The sequence below is a fragment of the Astatotilapia calliptera genome, chromosome 9, assembly GCF_964374335.1.
Source record: "Astatotilapia calliptera chromosome 9, fAstCal68.1, whole genome shotgun sequence".
NCBI classification, from domain to species: Eukaryota; Metazoa; Chordata; class Actinopteri; order Cichliformes; family Cichlidae; genus Astatotilapia; species Astatotilapia calliptera.
In genome coordinates, this window is record NC_137430.1 from 33,166,099 (window position 1) to 33,186,089 (window position 19,991).

General features: G+C 39.6%; 2 protein-coding genes and 1 long non-coding RNA gene across 6 annotated transcripts in view; 2 read left to right on the forward strand and 1 right to left on the reverse strand.

Annotated features, from left to right (window-relative positions):
- LOC113029618 (uncharacterized) overlaps positions 1-19,991 on the forward strand; it is a 430,622-nt gene that overhangs the window by 366,660 nt on the left and 43,971 nt on the right. The window lies entirely within an intron of this gene.
- Positions 590-18,814, forward strand: LOC145431193 (uncharacterized). 4 transcript variants are annotated; one of them, XR_013911568.1, is made up of 6 exons: positions 590-1,414; positions 1,950-2,055; positions 10,271-11,371; positions 15,546-17,185; positions 17,988-18,036; positions 18,238-18,814. XR_013911568.1 is itself a non-coding variant. In XM_080306797.1 (4 exons), the coding sequence occupies exons 2-4, from the start codon at positions 2,038-2,040 to the stop codon at positions 16,104-16,106; spliced, it is 1,680 nt and encodes a 559-aa protein (XP_080162923.1). In that variant the 5' UTR covers positions 590-1,414; positions 1,950-2,037; the 3' UTR covers positions 16,107-18,814. The 4 variants fall into 4 exon arrangements, 1 of the variants encoding a protein (XP_080162923.1); XR_013911566.1 differs by having other exon boundaries at positions 15,546-18,036; XR_013911567.1 differs by having other exon boundaries at positions 17,988-18,814.
- On the reverse strand, positions 13,618-15,200 carry LOC145431197 (uncharacterized). Its single transcript, XR_013911572.1, has 2 exons — positions 14,164-15,200; positions 13,618-14,011 (listed from the first exon to the last, which is right to left on the reverse strand). It is a non-coding gene; the product is annotated as an uncharacterized LOC145431197 (long non-coding RNA).

Below are 19,991 nucleotides of genomic sequence, written 5' to 3' on the forward strand. Positions count from 1 at the left end.
GTTTGTGAAAGAGTTTAGTTACCAGCAATACATCCATGGATACTTCCCGAAGCCATAGTAGATTTCACTCTACTGGATAAGAAGAATAAGGATGGGGAATTTATTTTAAACTCCTATACTGTGCAGGCTTACATTGACCAGTTTTATGGTTATGTTCAATTATATACAGATGCAACAACGAATTCAGCCAGTCAAATTGGTGTAGCAGTTGTGGTCCCGGAGTTCATGGTTAAAATAGGAAAAAGGATCACTGATAGACTGTCAGTATTCACTGGAGAACTGCTTGCAATTCTGTTGACTGTTCAGTGGGTGGAAGATATGAGGCCATTAAAAGCTATCATTTGTTCAAACTCAAGAGCATCATTGCTTAGTTTACAGTGTAGTCACTCAGAAGCGAGAGCAGATATTCTAGCAGAGATTCAGCAAACACTTTTCACAGAAAACACTTACAGTTGTGTTTCTATGGATTCCAGCCAATTATGGAATAAAGGGGAATGAAATGGCAGACAGAGCGGCAAAGGAAGCAACAAAACACGGGACAGTTGACCTGGCTGTTAGGTTTGGTCAAGCTGAAATAAAGAGTATCATATGGCAAGAAACGAGGAGTAGATGGCAACAGCAGTGGGAGGAGGAAAAGAGAAGATGGTGTTTGTATACAATACAAAGGGGGTATAGGAGAAACGAGGACCACTGGAAGGAGCAAGAGAGAGGAGGCGGTCATATCGAGATTGAGATTTGGTCATACTGGGTTGAATGCAACACTATTCTTGATTGGGAAACATAATACGGGGAAATGTGCCTTCTGTGGAGAAAAGGAAACTATAGAGCATGTGATATTGCACTGTCAGAAATATCAGGTGGAGAGGAGCGATTGAACCAAAATCTCATTACTACGAAAATAAAACTGGATCTGGTTGACGTATTGCAAAAGGAATCTGGAAGTGAAAGTTACCAGGCTTTATTTCAGTTTTTTTTTTAAGCGGGAGGAATGTTTGAACGGATTTGTGGTTTTTTTTTTTTTGGGGGGGGGGGGGGGGGGGCGTCATTCCAGTCCACACTCCATGCTAGTGGTGGCGGTAATGCGCCAACCGCCAATAACATTTAAGAAGAAGAAGAAGAAGGGGGCGGAGCAAAGTGTTTGTGCAGGACAGGAGTCGAGCAGAGAGAGCTGCTTTTTCATGAAACGGGAGAAAAGTAGTGAACTTAGAGGAGAGAAACAAACTAAAGTATCGATCATAAACCACTACCAACGTCCTGATCGATATCTGCATCGATCTGCCCACCCTTGTCTCCTGGATCGTAGCTGAGATCAGCGTGAACCACGTGGGTCTCTGCTCCCTGATCTGTTTCCTGTGTTTGGAAAGAGTTGCAGCTTCATCGCGGAGTTTCTCTCGGTTTGTGGGCTCATCTAAAGGTAAGCACCGAGCTAACTTTACTGTGAGTTCAGTTCATGTTGAGTTTAGCTCCTGAATGAGGTCTTCTGCTGCTCTCCTCGGTGTCTGTTCACAGTTTATTGTGAACACGTTGAGAGAAGAGTGAGAGAGTGTTTGGAGAAAAACACCAACTAATCATTAGCTCAGCATGCTGGGAGAAGTTGGAGCAGAAAAGTCTTTTCATTGTCCCTGCAGCTGTTTTTCTGCCTGCACCAAACCTCTACAGCCTCGTTTCTATTTGAAGTGATAACAGGAAATCAGAGCGACCTACAAAGTCTCATTTTAATGAGTGTGGCTGCTGTAAAGTGATGCACAGGAAGATGTTAACAAAAACTAATGAAACAGATGAAAGTAAACAGTGTTCATAATTGAAAGCACAGAGAATAAAAATATATTGTGGTGGTTAATGTGCAGAGCTCTCTCTCTCTATCTATATATATATATATATATATATATATATATATATATATAAAATAAATATAAGATAAAATACATATCTATACTTTTGTGTCCCAGCTGAGTAACAGGAGGAGAAGAGTCTGGTGGAGGAGCAGAGGAACAGTTTCGGCCATTTGGACTCAGCTCAGCCACTACAGAGGAAACAATGACTTCAACACAAAAGGTGAGAAAAATATCTCAGTTACACTGTTATTGAAACTGTGTGCACAGCTGGATGTTAACAGCATGTTCAGCCCCTATTCTATGTGTTTAGAGATGCACATAAGATTCTGGGTAGAGAGAAGCAAGTACCCGCCCTGGTTCCCAAACCAAATGGCCAAAACCAGTTATGAGCAAAAAAAAGGTGATTTTTATTTAATGTCAGGAAGCATAGCTCCAGGGTGAACCCAGGCCAAAATAATACACAAAACCAACTAAGTCCCGCCAGAGGAAACTTAACTAAATCCTAAGGGGAAAAAACAAACTAACAAACAGATGACAATAGCTACTCCTCGCTTCCAAGCTCAGAAACAGGAGAAAAGCAGTTCAAAAGAAAAGGTTGCATACCCCTTCAGCTTCAGCCTATAGACGCATAAGCACTGAACATATACACATGATTGGTGGCTCTAACGGAGCATGCTTACATACCACTACTTTTCATTAGTGGAAGGACCTGCAGAGATTCTTATCACACTGTAAAGAAATACAACACAGCAGCTAACACAGACTACTTATGGCCATAACACCCCGTCCCCCCCCCGTCCCCCATTCCCAAGATCAAAACATCTCCTCTGTAGATTTTTTGACAGTTAGGAATAAAAGAAACTTTGAGACAGTGCATCCGCTAGTACATTCTCTGTACCCTTTTAATGCCGAATTTCCAGATTGAAATTGAGATAGACCATCTCACATGTCTTTGGTTCGAATTCTGCATTCACATTAGGAACACCAGGGGATTGTGGTCGGTATAAACAATCACAGGCGAGGGGCTGGAACCAACATACACCTCAAAATGCTGCAATGCGAACAGCAAGGAAAGGGCTTCTTTTTTCAATCGTGCTATACCTTTGCTGATGAACATTGAATTTCTTTGAGAAATAGCCGATTGGGTGATCCACAACTTGTTGATCTTCCTGTAAGAATATGGTACTTGCTCTGTTGGCATCTACCTCTAATTTGAAAGGACGTGCAAAATCAGGGGCAGCCAGCACTGGCAAACTGCAAGGAGAGTTTTGACAGCCTGGAATGCACTCTGACATGCAGAGGACCACACAAACGGTTTTAACACACTAGTGAGGCTAGTGAGGGGTGCAAATACTTCTGCGAAGTTTTGGCAGAAACCTTAGTAATAACCCACCATGCCGAGAAAACGACGGAGCTCAGGCCGGGTACGGGTTGGGGGCAGGAAAATTCAGTATGGCTTGGATTTTTGCCAAAATAGGGCGCACTTGTGCCCGACCCACCTGTTTCCCTAGATACGTCACAGTGGCTATGCCAAACTCACACTTGGAAACATTGAGGGTGAGGTGTGCCCCTTCCAAGCGATGAAAAACATCAGTGAACATTTCCGTATGCTCTAACCAAGTGTCTGAGTAGACAATAATATCTAGATACATCTAGATACACTTCACAATCGCTCAGATTTAGTTTTTTCATCCTGGGTTCCTCCATACATGGAGAATCTACAGTCACAAACAAAAACACCGAAGTTACAAGAGAATACAAAGATCATTTTTTTTTTTTTTTTTTTTAACTTTTATTTAACTTTTTTCCCCAACAAATACAAGACTGGTTCACGTCCAAAATAATAATACTGCACAGCACTAGAGTATTACGACATTATGTCCTTAATTATTGTCCATTAGGGTCCAGTTTACAAGTTATTCCCAGTGCTTCCAGTGGTTTCTTCCATTTGTCCGGAATACTTCGGGAGCTCTCATCAATATAATGTCCCAACCTGATCAGAGTCATAACATCACTGATGAGCGACTTCCATAGAGAAATGGAAAGAAAGAAGAAAGAAAGAAAGTGTACTTTATTGGTCCCCGTGGGGAAAATCCCTCTCTGCATTTAACCCATTCACTCAGTGAAGCAGTGGGCAGCCATTGGGCGCCCGGGGAGCAGTGTGTAGGGACGGTACCTTGCTCAGGGGTACCTCTGGGTAGCTGTTCAGGGGAATCGAACCCCCGACCTTCCGATCATGGGGCCGCCACTCTACCTACTGAGCTATCCCTGCCCCAGGGAGGGAGGCTCAGTCCCCACCCATCTCAACATAATACTTTTCCTGGCCAACATTAACAGTGACTGAATTACATGCTCATGTTGTACCAGTGAAACAGGGATATATCCCAATAAGCACATTAATGGGTGTTCTGTTACCTGCTGACCAATGGCTGTACTAATATTGGGACAGACCTCTTTCCAAAAATGACTGAATAATAACACATTCCCACAAGCAATGGAATCTAGTGCCCACTCTGACCTTACACTTGAGACAATTTGGAGATGTTCCCATATTGTACTTACTATAAATATATGGAGAAATATATACGTTGTGCAGGATTTTGTACTGCAGTTCTTTAAATCGGTTACAAACAGAGATTTTAGATGGAAGGAGCAGGATTTTGTCCCATGCCTGTATATCTATTTCACACTTAAGTAATGTCCCCCAAGATTTTCTCAACCATGCCAGTTTATCCACAATTAGGGCATAAATCTCTGAATAAAACTTTGATACAAAATGTTTACGCTCCCTATTATCTAGAAAGAATTTCTCCAACCGAAAATGATTTAGCATTTTTTAACACATAATTTCTCAATTGCAAATACTTATAAAACTCAGTCTTTGACATAGAATACTGGGACTTCAAGGATTCAAATGATTTAAACCCACCATGTTTAAAGAGGACATAAAACCTCTTTACACCTACTTTATGCCATCCCACAAACCTCAACCCTATGTTTTGCGGTAGAAGGTCTGGATTATTTATAAACGTTGACAAAATATTAAACGGAAGACTTCTGTTAAAATTTTTTCTCAGTTTTCCCCACGTCCACATAGCATTATATATTAGTGGGTTATACTTTATTACGTGAGGTAAATCATTTAAACGTTTCCCTAAAATGTTAACAGGTGAGGATGGTTTACGTAATACTTCCTCAATTTTTATCCATGGCAGATCAGAATGCTCATGTATCCAGGCAGAAAGAAACCTTGCTTGTATTGAGAGAACATAATTTTCTATGTTTGACACTCCCCATCTGTCCAGATCTTTCGGTAACTGTAGTGTCTCCAATTTAATTTTGGGTTTTCTTCCTGCCCAAATGAAATCCACCATAGCCTTGTTAATTACTTTAATATCTTCTGATTTCAAAATTACAAACACCATGCCTAATATAATATCGTATTTTCAGTAGGATTACCATCTTAATGAGATTTATTCTTCCCAAAAATGATATTGGAAGTGACCTCCATCTTGTCAGCATCTCTCGAAGATCTTGAACCATTCCATTAATGTTTTCTCTATATAAGTGACCAACATTTGGTGTAACTTTAACTCCCAAATATACAAAACCTGATGGTGCCCAATGAAAAGGTTTAACATATAAAGGTTCAGTGTCCTTCCACTACACAGAGTCATTATAACAGATTTATCAAAATTTACCTTGTATCCAGATATAAGACCAAAGTCCTTGATACACCTAGTAAGAACAGGTAGAGCGTTAGCAGGGTCAGTCAGTGCCAGAAGAATATCGTCTGCATAGAGCAGGATTTTATGTTGTCTATCCCCAAATTTAACTCCAGGAACACTTGGATTTTGTCTAATGGCCATGGCCAAAGGCTCAATGGCCAAAGCAAATAATAGTGGTGACAATGGACTACCTTGTGCTGTACCTCTGCTCAATGTAATTGGGGAGGATAGCAAGCTGTTAGTTAACTCTGATGCTATTGGTGATTTGTATATAATTTTGATCCACCCCAAAAAGTTTTTTCCAAACCCAAATCTTCTCATTATTTCAAACAGATATTCTCATTCAATTCTATCAAATGCCTTTTCGGCATCCATAGAAACAACAACCCCGGAGATCTGATAAAATTTTTAAAAAATGAATAATATTAAATAGACGTCGAGTATTATTGTAAGAATTCCACCCCTTAATAAAGCCTGTCTGGTCAGCATGCACAGTAGAGGACATTACTTTTTCTAGCCTAAAAGCCAGTATCTTTGAAAGTATCTTATTATCAACACCAAGAACGCTAATAGGCCTGTAAGATGAGCATAACTCTGGGTTTTTATCTTTTTTAGCTATCAATGTTATATTAGCCTGGTACATAGATTCTGGGAGTTTCGATTTTTCAAATGCTTTATTAAAAACCCTTAATAATAAACTATTTAACTTCACTTTCATTACCTTAAAAATTCTACTGGAAGGCCATCTGCCCCCGGACATTTCCCTGACTGGAGTGCAGATATTGCTTTGTCCACCTCCATCAATGTGATGGGTGACTCCAGCAGGCTAACCTGAGCTGAGGGAATACTAAGTCGTTTAGAAAAAAGCCTGAGTTAAGCCTTGTTATATCCATCTCAGACTGATATAAGTTTGTATAGAATTCTCTAAATCACTCATTAATCTGACAGTTTCCTACGGTTTTCACATCCACAATAGCTGTGATAAAATAACTTGATGAAGTATTCCTTGCAAGACAAGCCAAAAAGCGGTTAGGCTTATTAGCTGATTCAAAAAGTTGTCGTCTGGCAAGAAGGACATCTCTTTCAGCCTTTCGCATTAACAAATTATGCAGAGATGTCCTGGCAATATTAAGCTCACTTTAGGTTTCAGCTGATTTTGTTACATAATATTGTTTCTCCAGCTTTTTTATATTATTCTCGATCTCTAACTACCTTGTTAATCGTTGCTTTCTTTTATGACTTGTGTATGAAATAATCATCCCTCTCATGTAAGCCTTATAGCTATCCCATAAAGTTCTCGTGTCTATCTCCCCTTTATCATTTATTTCTAAAAATAATGTTGTTTGCTCTGTTATGAAGTGTATAAATTTCTCATCCAAAAGAGACAGTGCACTCATCTTCCAAGACATGGAGCGCTCAATATGTCTCATGGGTTGAATGGTTAGGACTACAGGAGCATGGTCAGAGAGACCTATATGACCAATATTTACCTGCTAAACTAACTGACTGATACACTTGGACATAAAAATATAATCTATACAAGATGCTGACAAGTGAGGGTTAGAGTAGAAAGTGTATTCTTTAGATAATGGGTTATAGTGTCGCCAGACATCTACAGGGAGTGCATAATTATTAGGCAAGTTGTATTTTTGAGGAATAATTTTATTATTGAACAACAACCATGTTCTCAATGAACCCAAAAAACTCATTAATATCAAAGCTGAATGTTTTTGGAAGTAGTTTTTAGTTTGTTTTTAGTTTTAGCTATTTTAGGGGGATATCTGTGTGTGCAGGTGACTATTACTGTGCATAATTATAAGGCAACTTAACAAAAAACAAATATATACCCATTTCAATTATTTATTTTCACCAGTGAAACCAATATAACATCTCCACATTCACAAATATACATTTCTGACATTCAAAAACAAAACAAAAACAAATCAGCGACCAATATAGCCACCTTTCTTTGCAAAGACACTCAAAAGCCTGCCATCCATGGATTCTGTCAGTGTTTTGATCTGTTCACCATCAACATTGCGTGCAGCCGCAACCACAGCCTCCCAGACACTGTTCAGAGAGGTGTACTGTTTTTCCTCCTTGTACATCTCACATTTGATGATGGACCACAGGTTCTCAATGGGGTTCAGATCAGGTGAACAAGGAGGCCATGTCATTAGTTTTTCTTCTTTTATACCCTTTCTTGCCAGCCACGCTGTGGAGTACTTGGACGCGTGTGATGGAGCATTGTCCTGCATGAAAATCATGTTTTTCTTGAAGGATGCAGACTTCTTCCTGTACCACTGCTTGAAGAAGGTGTCTTCCAGAAACTGGCAGTAGGACTGGGAGTTGAGCTTGACTCCATCCTCAACCCGAAAAGGCCCCACAAGCTCATCTTTGATGATACCAGCCCAAACCAGTACTCCACCTCCACCTTGCTGGCGTCTGAGTGGGACTGGAGCTCTCTGCCCTTTACCAATCCAGCCACGGGCCCATCCATCTGGCCCATCAAGACTCACTCTCATTTCATCAGTCCATAAAACCTTAGAAAAACCAGTCTTGAGATATTTCTTGGCCCAGTCTTGACGTTTCAGCTTGTGTGTCTTGTTCAGTGGTGGTCGTCTTTCAGCCTTTCTTACCTTGGCCATGTCTCTGAGTATTGCACACCTTGTGCTTTTGGGCACTCCAGTGATGTTGCAGCTCTGAAATATGGCCAAACTGGTGGCAAGTGGCATCTTGGCAGCTGCACGCTTGACTTTTCTCAGTTCATGGGCAGTTATTTTGCGCCTTGGTTTTTCCACACGCTTCTTGCGACCCTGTTGACTATTTTGAATGAAACGCTTGATTGTTCGATGATCACGCTTCAGAAGCTTTGCAATTTTGAGACTGCTGCATCCCTCTGCAAGATATCTCACTATTTTTGACTTTTCTGAGCCTGTCAAGTCCTTCTTTTGACCCATTTTGCCAAAGGAAAGGACGTTGCCTAATAATTATGCACACCTGATATAGGGTGTTGATGTCATTAGACCACACCCCTTCTCATTACAGAGATGCACATCACCTAATATGCTTAATTGGTAGTAGGCTTTAGAGCCTATACAGCTTGGAGTAAGACAACATGCATGAAGAGGATGATGTGGACAAAATACTCATTTGCCTAATAATTCTGCACTCCCTGTATAAGGTCAAGCTCATTTATAATTTGCCAAAGGGTTTTGGAATTTTTTGACGAAGTAGATTGTGGGGGAGATTTATCCATTTTGGGGCATAGAACACAGTTAAAGTCACTCGCTAATATTATGTTAGCACAGTCCATGTCCATTAATTGACTGAATAATATTCTGCAAAACTCATCATCCTGTGGATTTGGTGCATATATATTACCTAGGAGAACAGTTTTCCCATGCAACATCCCTTTGACCAATATATACCTTCCATCATTGTCCTTGTGAGTGGCTGTAACACTGAAAGGAAGGTTTTTGTGTATAAGAGTAATAACTCCCCTTTTATTTGTGGAGTAGGATGAGAAAAACATTTGACCAACCCATTCTCTACAGTATTTTCTATGTTCATCATCTGTCAGATGGGTTTCTTGCAAAAAAGCAATGTGAATCAAATCTTTCTTCAGAGAATTTAAAATTGACTTTCTTTTCATCACATTGTTGGACCCTTTAACATTCCAAGTAGTTATCTTAACTGACATACAAGAAAAGCAATATATATTTTGTGCTGTTTACATGTTTAAACAAATCTACATTTGACCAGTCTGAACCTATTAACCAAAATAGTTGAGCCTGGAAACCTCAACCCTCCCCAACACAAATAACAAAAAGTAAAGCAAAATAAATTACACATCTAGGTGTACCCTGCTCTAAAGTACAGCTGTAGGGGGATACAGACGCGTAACATACCTGCACTGGAGTGTATGTCAAAAATCAAAGTATACTCTATACCTTAGCTTGTTAACAGTACTGTACTACCCTCCGCACCTTCTTTTAGCCCGACAATCCTCGCGTTCTGCCGCCGGCTCTGATTCTCAAAGTTTTCCAGACGCTCCATGGCCTTCTTAAGCTGGGTCTCGAGAGCGGCAATACGTGGCTCACTTGTAGCTGTAACATCTTCCAAGTCCGAGACCCGCTGCTCCACTGTTCCCATTCTTTCTATCCGACTGTCGAATTTCTCAGTGAGCTCGTTTATTGGCTTTATGACTTCGGATATCTTACTATCCAATACTTTCGATATGTTAGAAGTCACCTTGTCCACAGTCACATCATCCCGCAATGTACTTAGTGCATCCTCAGCGTCGCACCTGGTCTCATTTTCAGAGCAATTGACTCCTCGTTTGCCCATTTCTCTCTTTTTGCTTGATCCAGGGTGTGCAAAAAACTTGTCTAAAGACATTATATAAATTTCGAGGCAGTTTGTTGGCAAAATGAGCTAAAATACCAATATTTTACAGCTGTCCAGTGCAGAGCTCACAAACTCACGTCTGCTCAGCTCGACGCATCACATTTTTTCAATAATGTCATTTTAATTACAACTGTCATTGTAGCACATCATTGTAGTGTGATACTATCACCAGAAGGTGGTGGTAAAACACCAACAACATGTTTGTTGACCTCTTTGATCCCACTAATGGAGACAGTTTCAGTTTGTTTCACGACTGCATTTCACTCACTGCCTCTGTTTGTATCTCTGTCACTGCAGGACCAACATGGAGCAAGAAGTCAGTGCTCTCAGGAGGCCGACAAACCTCACAGAAAAAAGGGAAAGAAAAAATACAGCTGTGATGAGTGTGAGAAGTATTTTACTAGGAAGTCAGAACTGAAACGTCATCAACTCATCCACAGTGCAGTTAAAGCATACAGCTGTGAGGAATGTGGTAAAGATTTTCCTTGCAGTAGTGACTTAAAACGTCATCAAGTTACCCACTCTGGAATTAAAGCGTACAGCTGTGAGTTGTGTGGAAAGTCTTTTACCCAGGCTGGAAGCTTAAAAACACACAAACTCATCCACAGTGGAGTTAAACCGTACACTTGTAATCAGTGTGGTAAAGCTTTTGCTTGCAGTAGCAACTTACGACGTCATGAAGTTACCCACTCTGGAATTAAGGCGTACAGCTGCGACATTTGTGGAAAGTCTTTTAACAATCCTGCAAATTTAAAAAGACACAAAGTTGTCCACAATGGAGTTAAAGCGTACAGCTGTGACTTGTGTGGAAAGTCTTTTACCCGGGTTGAAAGCTTAAAAACACACCAACTCATCCATAGTGGAGTTAAAGCGTACAGCTGTGATCAGTGTGGTAAAGCTTTTGCTCGCAGTAGCTACTTACGATGTCATCAAGTCACCCACTCTGGAATTAAGGCATACAGCTGTGACATTTGTGGAAAGTCTTTTAACCATCCTGCAAACTTAATAGCACACCAACTTGTCCACAGTGGAGTTAAAGCGTACAGCTGTAATCAGTGTGGTAAAGGTTTTGCTCGCAGTAGCAATTTACGACGTCATGAAGTTACCCACTCTGGAATTACGGCGTACAGCTGCAACATTTGTGGAAAAACCTTCCGCTGGCTAGTCAGCAGAAATATCCACCAACGCCTTCACACTGGCAATGATGTTTGGTTCTGTGATCAGTGTGACAAACTGTTTGTGACATACAAAGGCCTACAGGAGCACATGTTTACCCACACTGAGGAGAGACCTTACAAATGTGACCTGTGTGAAAAGGCTTTTAAAACTCCACGTTCCCTGAAATCACACCAAAAGATTCACAGCAGAAAGAAACTCTACAAGTGCAGTTACTGTGAGGTATGTATTTATATTTTTACAGTTGCAGTTATTTTGAAGTATTATGTGAATTAAGTTTAATTTCAAAGTAGGACTGGGCCATATCACACCATTCACAGTAATACCGGTGTAATGTTGGGCAACAATAAAAAAAATGAAATATTGCGATAGAATAGGGGTAAAACGCACATGCGCAGTGCCTTTGTTTTCATACATGGTGGAAAAAGCATGGCAGCGATGCAGAATGAGAAGGGTGAAAGTGGATCATTGAATGAAACAGATGAACCAGAATTGGTTTGTAAAAATGCTGCAACTTCAGTGGTGTGGAACTGGTTTAGCTTTCGTCCGTCAGATACTGCACTATTAGCACTATTTTTGGTAGCGCATGCTAGCCGGCCGTCGCTATTACCGTGTTTTTTGGAAAATACAGCACACTTAAAATCAATCCTTTGATTTTTCTGAGAATCGACAGTGCCCCTTATAATCCTGTGTGACTTATGTATGAATTCTGGTTGTGTTTACTGACCTCGAAACAATTTTTCTGTGGTACACAGCGCTCGAAAATCTGTCAAACATTTTAGTACGACTTTGCTAAACTACGGATCCGCAATGTTTGATGGATTTTCGGAGCATTATGGCTATCGTAGGCGGAGCCTCGCGGAGTGATACGTACTGTGCTTCAACATAATATTACCGTATTGTGTGTGTATAACCTCTTTTTAAGTTTTGTGGATATTATACATGTTTATTAGGGGTGCAACAATACTCATATCGATATTGAACCGTTCGATACAGTGCTTTCGGTTCGGTACGCATATGTATTGAACAATACAAATTTTTTTATTTATTTTATCAACTTTTCTTCTGACGATGCTGTCTGTTTTGAGAGCTCAGTGAATCTGCATTCAACTACTCCGCCTAGGCTGCACTGTCGAGTGCAGATCCACTGAGCGCAGCGCAAGCTAGCAAGACAGACGCTAAGCTCGTTGCAACATGGCAAATTGAACCTCATTCAGATCTGGCCTTTGGAACTATTTTCATGTGACGTATGACCCTGAAGGTAAGCGCATCATGGACAAAAGTAAAACAGTATGTCGGATGTGCCACGCAATGCTCAATTACATGGGTGGGAACTAGTGCGTTAGCGCAGTTAGCTCGTTAAGGTGTTGACACCGTCCAGCCCCACGCACGGGGCGATCCGCAGTAGCTCGTTAACGGAGATTTGCCGTGTTGTGGCGTTAACGTCATTTCAGATTTACGCTGACAGCACTAGTGGGAACACAACGAATATGACTCCACATTTATGCCGACATCATCCTAGTGCAAAGACAAGTGGAAGAAGACAAAAACAACAAGCACGCATGCTACATACTTTACCCGAGTCATTTAGACAGCCGTTAGCACAGGATTCTCCTTATGGGGACCTGATATGTTTAATATGCTGCTGAGAATATAGCCCAGAAGAAGCGTATAGTAGAGCTTTTATTTTGGAAAGAGCCATTTCTCTGTAATAAACTCTCTTTTCCAAAGATGAGTGATTTCTCAATCAGATATATTTATTTTTTTATCCCTTTGTTGTTTCAGCAACATTAAATTTAAAAGCTGTACTTTTGAGTTAAAATATATATTTATAAGTTTAATAAATGACAAATTAAAAAAGCATGAACATTTTTTTTGTATCGAAAAAATATCGAACCGTGACACCAAAGTATCGAACCGAACCGTGAATTTTGTGTATCGTTGCACCCCTAATGTTTATGTTGCAGATATGTCGGCGAAATGCCATTTGGTTAAACTTTCAGCAAGGAATTTGCATTTGCACTGTTACATTTTTACAACTTTAATGCACATAAAAAAGCAGCTGCTTGTTTACATTGATGTTTGGGGGGGTTTTTTTGCACTAATAAAGTTGTGGAATTGTAAAGTATTTTACGGTGGCTGGGAAGTGCAAATCACATTTACAACATAAATAACAAAATAGCATTTCCGAAAACACTTTTACATAAAAAAAACCACTAAAAAAATTGACAACAAAATAAGAAAACACTTTAACAAGTCCGCAACAAATTAACAAGTCCGCAACAAATAAACAAGTGGCTCTTGACGGAAAGGGATTGTCTGAAATACCGGAAGTGACTCAACGATAGGGCTTTGGAGTTGACGGGGTCTAGATTTATGCCTGTAGTGCACTACCATGTAAATAATTTGCATTTACTGAGTATGTACTGAGTACCACTGTTCAAAAGTTGAATAAAGAAATGAACTAATTTTTGCCGTTTTTTAAAAATTAAAATCACTTTATAGAACATCACATCAGTTAGTGTTGAATCCATGTCCTTTAGAGTTTAAAAATGACAGTGTTTACATGATATCACCCACTATTAACACTACTTAATTTACTGTATCTTTTGAAAAATACCGCTATTTATACAGCACAAGACTTAAGAATATTTAAGAAGAGCAAGTTTCATTTTTCCCTGGTTTTATTATCACACTGTTCATCAAACGCAGCAAACCTTCACCATCTTATCCAGAAGGGTCACCTCTTCACCCTCACATGGAAGAAGTAATCTGATTGGCATGGTGGTATGTTTGAAGCAGGTCCATTGTGTAGCGCTGGAACCCAGTCACGATGTTTCATCCATTTCATAGGCTGGTTTGCTGCAATAATGCCAAATAATTAGCAACTCTATAAATAGAACATAGTTCTGCAAAATCACTCATTAGGATGTTTGTTCTAATTTGCTATGAGCTCAGAGCGCATCAAAAATAAAACTAATAGGCTATAAAGAGTGAAGATATTTAGAACTTACTGGAATGAAAATGTCCGGAGCACCAACAGATATTTGGAGATGGAAGAGAACTGGATATCAGCTCGTCTCACAGCTGCTATCCAAAATAGACGCCTTCTTTTGGTAACATCCGATACACAAGCTGCCTCGTGTTGCTTCCAGGTTGGGAAAGAATGAAAAGATAAACCATGTCATCAATCGTCTAGAAACTAACTCCTCACAGCGCTTTGTTACATTTATTACCCTGACGGTGCTCGCTGCACTGCATAGATGAATGGAAGATGTTTTGCCCATTTTCTGGCGTTAGCTTTAGCCTCTCCACTCCTGTATGTGCAGTTTAGCTGCTGCTGCTTCTTCTTCTGCTAATTTAAAGGCGCTTACCGCCACCTGCTGGGCTGGAGTGTGGAGAATGACTGTTTTAACCCTCTCAGGCTCAAATTAAACTTTTTGTTGCTAATGCACAACCAAGTCCTGCAGTGGTACTTCTGAGTAAAAAAAAAAAAACTCATAAAATATGTATGTGGGGTAATCAGGTTGTTAGTTTTTAACTGTTGCAAATCGGCAACGCCTGCCTTGAGAGGGTTAAGGCCTGGATATTTTAAGAAAATCACCGCTAAAAATCTGGACATCATTATCTCACCCCTACTCTTGTAAAATCTCTTCAAACATTAATTAAACACTACTTCTCTGAAAAGCCCTCGTTTAGCTGACTACAAATCACTTTTTCTGTACTACAAATGTGAAGTAAGCCTAATTGTTGAGTCACTTCCGGTATTTCAGACAATCCCTTTCCGTCAAGAACCACTTGTTAATTTGTTGCGGACTTGTTAAGGTGTTTTCTGAAATGTTATTTTGTTGTAATGTTTTTTTTTTTAAATGTAAAAGTATTTTCGGAAATGTTATTTTGTTGTTGGTGTTGTAAATGTGATTTGCACCTCCCAGCCACATATCGTCAGTTATATCATCATCGCAAATTTTCAAATGTATGTTGTGATAAATATTTTTGGTTATATCGCCCTACTCTATTTCAAAGCTACATGAGACATGAAAACTTAATGTAAATAAGTCTGACACAAATCTCCTGAAATTTTCCCAATGTTGCAAAAAAGTAAAGTTTTAAAAGCTTCCCCCCTTTCTATCTAACATTTACACTCCAATAGATGCATCGGAGAGCAGCTTGGGATTAGTATCTTGTGGCATGCAGAGTAGAGCATCCAGAGGTTTAACCACCAATCTTCCCATTAAGTTAATTACCTACAAATGGAGAGTCCTTTTTTCCCAGTAAGCTGAGTGTTATAATGTTAATGTAAAATGTAAATACTGGCAGAGCTGCTCTTTATTTCAGGCGACGTTCAGGATAAAAATGTTGAAAGAATTCCCTGACTTACACTGTCTTTGTTTAGAAACAGAGCGACACAGATGGATCCAGTTCTCAACCCTGTCGTCGCTGTGGTGGTGGGAAAGCGTTTCGTTGTGACCTTTGTGGAAAAACTTTCAGTAATCAAGTGAACCTAAATCGACACCAACGTAGACACACTGGAGAGAAAATGAACTACTGCAAAGAATGTGGAAGAGGCTTCCCCACACCAAGTATATTAAAAACGCACGAACTCTGTCATCAAAGGATTAAAAAGCATGTCTGTGACCAGTGTGGGTCATGCTTCACCACTGCAAGTCAGCTTAATGTACATAAAAGAGTCCACACAGGAGAGAAACCATATAAGTGCAGACACTGTGACAAATGCTTCTCACATTCAAGTCGTTGTAATGATCATGAAGATACACACATTGAAGGGAACTTCATCTGTGACCAGTGTGACAAGAGCTTCAAGAATCTCAGTTCATACTCTGAACACAAACGATACCACGCTGCAAATAAACAGTTTCACTGTTACCAATGTGCAAAAACATTCACTTCATTATCTGCTCTGTGCAAACATCAGCGTGATCATGAGACTGGCTGAAATCATTCTCATCATTAAAAATTGGTTCATGATGAATCTGAAGAGACAGACAGTGTTGTTGCAGTTTCAAAAGTTTGTTGTGAAAGCTACTGTAACTTCTGCTGAAATCCCTGCTCTGTAATACATCAACTCTTTCATGTTTTCTTTAATGTTTCTTTGAATTTTAATGCTAAAAATGTTATTCTAATTACATTATAATCTTTTCTCCTCTTGGAAACAGTAGTGTTTAATAGTAAAAATAATAGTAGTAGTAATAATCATAGCATAGTAGAAGTAGCATATGAAAGAAATGTCTGACTGATCTATTAATTGGTTTTGTATCACAGGTCTTCAAGCTGACCCACTGTAAAATCTAATTAGTTCACAGAACTATGTAAAACTCGTTGCCTCAAAAAAATTGAGTAACATTTTACTCAAGATGATTAAGCTAGGGCAACTTACCCATTTTGAGTACACTGTACAGCCTCTTTAGTTCCCAGAATTTAAAAAAAAAAAAAAAAAAAAAAAATGTAAACTCGTTGCCTCAAAAAAACTAAGTAAAGCTTACTTAAGATGACTGTTAAGACAACTTATTCATTGCAAGTCTGCAGTATTAGGAATAACTTGATATTTCTGTTGAACATTTCAAGTTCAACTAAATGAAAAAAAAAAAAACTATTTGTGGTAACCTGAATTTGATTAAAAATAATTAACAACACTTTTTGTAATGACGTTAAAATCATCCCAACTTTTATTTTCAAACACAAAGTATAACAGCCAACATACTGGACACTGTTCTGCTGAACAACAAACAATTATATTGCCATCACTGTTATAATCTTACAATGAAACAAAGTCTCAGATGTAATTATTCTGAAAATAAGTTTAGGCCTACCACAAGTTTGTTTTGTACTTACATTACTTATATAGCCGAAATAAAATATTTGTTGTTCTGTCACAAGTGCCGTCTCTGATTAAAACAACACATTTGTTTTTCATTCCAACACAGGAGCTGGAATGTTGTAATACTTTAAGGATGGCTTGTTTCCAGTCCAGGCATTACTGCCTGAATGACTGTCATGGATCGAGGTGATCCAAATGTAGGTGCAGAAGAAAGTCTTTAACTTCCCTTAAGTACAGTGGCAGTGGATGTGGGTTGGAGATGCAATGAGCTTGAACCTGCAGGCGACCATCTTCACTGACCACACCATCTGTGACGGAGGACTCATCTCTCCTGGTGTCCTGCAAGCAAACAATCATATTTTTTGCAACTTGAACTTAATTGCTTTCTTAAAACAATTTTTCTGCATTTGGTATAGAACAGACTCCAATTTAGACAATCTCAGGCCCCCTCCCCACCGGAGAGGTGACATTCAATGTCCCACTTGTCAGTCTGGATAGCCGTGACCACCACCCAACATACAATAATGTCATGAAAGCATCATTTTAAAAATGGCTATGCAAACATGGCCAATAACTTTCATTCTAATGATGTGCAAAATGATTTGGGCACAAAACAAATTTTGCTGTTAGAAAACTTGCAGACTTCACTATATACAGTGTAGACCCTCTAAACTAAGTTTGGGGATGTGATCTTTCAAGAAATGCAGACTAAACTGTTGTTGTTTGTTTACTTACACAGCATGTCTTGTAGAATTAACTGGAGTCACCAGCAACAGCATAATGCAGTCATATCTCAAGTCTAATAACAGAAGACAGGAAAAGATCAGTACAGAAACAACTTCCCCAAACCAAAGCACAAATAAAACAATAAGTAAAACAGGCTGATCTAAAGTATGATTAAAGTTCAGCCTGATTAATATAAATGTCACTGAAAATTGCTAATATATTGGAAAACCAAAATACTTAACACTGAGTTGATGTCTTTCTGTCCAACAACAGGAGTGCTGGTCCCGAGCCTCATAGAAAGCAGCTTTTTCATGACTGCCAGGTTTGTCATATTGATAACAGTTTACTTATTAACTCAAGGGATCCTAATGTTCTTCTCTCCTGTCCTCTCCTATCCCGTTCTCCCCTTCTCCATTCATCTTCTGTCCACTCCCCTCTTTAGATAAACTGAAATATATTGAAAAAGCATCTTAAATAAAATAAAACGTGTATGCTTTTTGTTTCTTTCTTTTTAACACGTAAGAATGTGAGGATTATACAGACAATATGATGAAGGTGATTGTGATCCACAACATCATGGCTGAGGAGGATCCATCAGATGTGTCCACTGTGATTGAGGGAAACCAAGTGATGGAGGGATGTGGAAGCCGAACGAAGGCATGTGTACTGCTGATGGGACTGATATATGCCCTCAACCTCGAATATCCGAAGGAGCTGAAGAACACATTTGATACTTATCAAAAACATTTTTTGGAACTTGACGGGGCCAAACTACTGAAAAAGGTCCACGGCCTCAAAAATAAGCTTGTGCAATGCACACACATTTCCCTTCTTGTTCCAAGAGAATCTTTTGTCCAGACATAGCTTGATGGAGCTGTATTTTTTCTGCTGACAGCAAACACAGATTGAATGTTGGTGTTAGTGTTTTGTTCTATGTATCCATATTTTTGATAACGTACATGCACAGAAACAACCTGTAGAGTTTCTGTGCTTTTGGCTTTTAAAATGGACTAAGTGGCCTTTGAAAGGGTTGTGTGCATTAGCTGTTGTGTTGCACTTTATTCTGTGTTTTTATGTAATAAAAACATTGAGATGATGAACCATCTGAATGTCTTTTTTGGGGGGTACATTTTATCTTATATGAATAGGTAATGTTTATCAACTGATAATAATTAAATTTTATTAGTTATTATATAATTAATTTTATCTAATTTCAATGAGTAAGTAGCTGTTGAATATATACGTAAATATGGGGTAAATTTTACCCAATTTAATTAAATATTTTATACACAATATATTGACTTAAATCTACCCCAAAAAAGTCAATGCAAATTGTTACCTCAGATTTATCGAGTAAATTCTATAGATAACTTCTTACAGGTATTCAGTCTTTAAAATCTGCACCACCAGAGTCAAATACCCGCGTAACACAACGAATTTGTGAGCATGTGTCTTGCAACCATAGCAACGTAGCATCAAATGCTAATTTTAAAACCAAATGAGGTGATCCCGCTCAACGGACAATTGAAGAAGTTAACTTTTCGATAGTACCAGTCATATGGTAACTTGAACTGAACTAAAGCGCAGTAACCCAGAGTGGAGGCAAAAATAACGTTTCAACAAGGTAATACAAGGGTACACTTAGCAGTGGCAAATACACAGTGGCTTGGCTAACGTGGTGTGGTAAGGTGGCGGTGAGCAACCAGGGAAATAGGACGGCAAGGTCAACTTGAGTGTGGCAGGTATGTACTGGTCACACTGAGGAGAGAGGTGAACAGAGTTAGAACGAGAGTCCAGGTGGTTTTCGGAGAAGGTGAGTATGACAGATTTTCCCAGCTTACTTGCAGGAGAAGTGATAGAGGTGTTGAGGGAGAGGATTGTGAGTCCAGGAGAATTCGAGGAGGCGAGACTGCTGACCTGGGTTCCGTTGATTCCGAGGTGGCGAGAGAGCAGGCAGTTGAGGCACAGAGATTTCCAGAGAGTCAGTGTGAAGCCAGAATCTGTCATGGTCTGGGCGAGCCTGAGTAACTTTGCACAGCATCAGCTCTCCTCTGGGTGGAGCCCTTCCTGCCCCTCCCCGTTCCTCAGCTGCAGGCAATTATTCTGGCAGTATTTAGGAGCAGCGCACACAATGAGTCTTCGCCAGATCGTCTGCTAACCTCATCGGTACCTGGACTCGTCATTCCAAACCCTGCCATAGCCTTGCTTCTGGATTCCGGTCAGCTGCTGCTTAATCCTTTTCAGACAAACTGCCATTCTCACCTGCCTGCCTCCCTG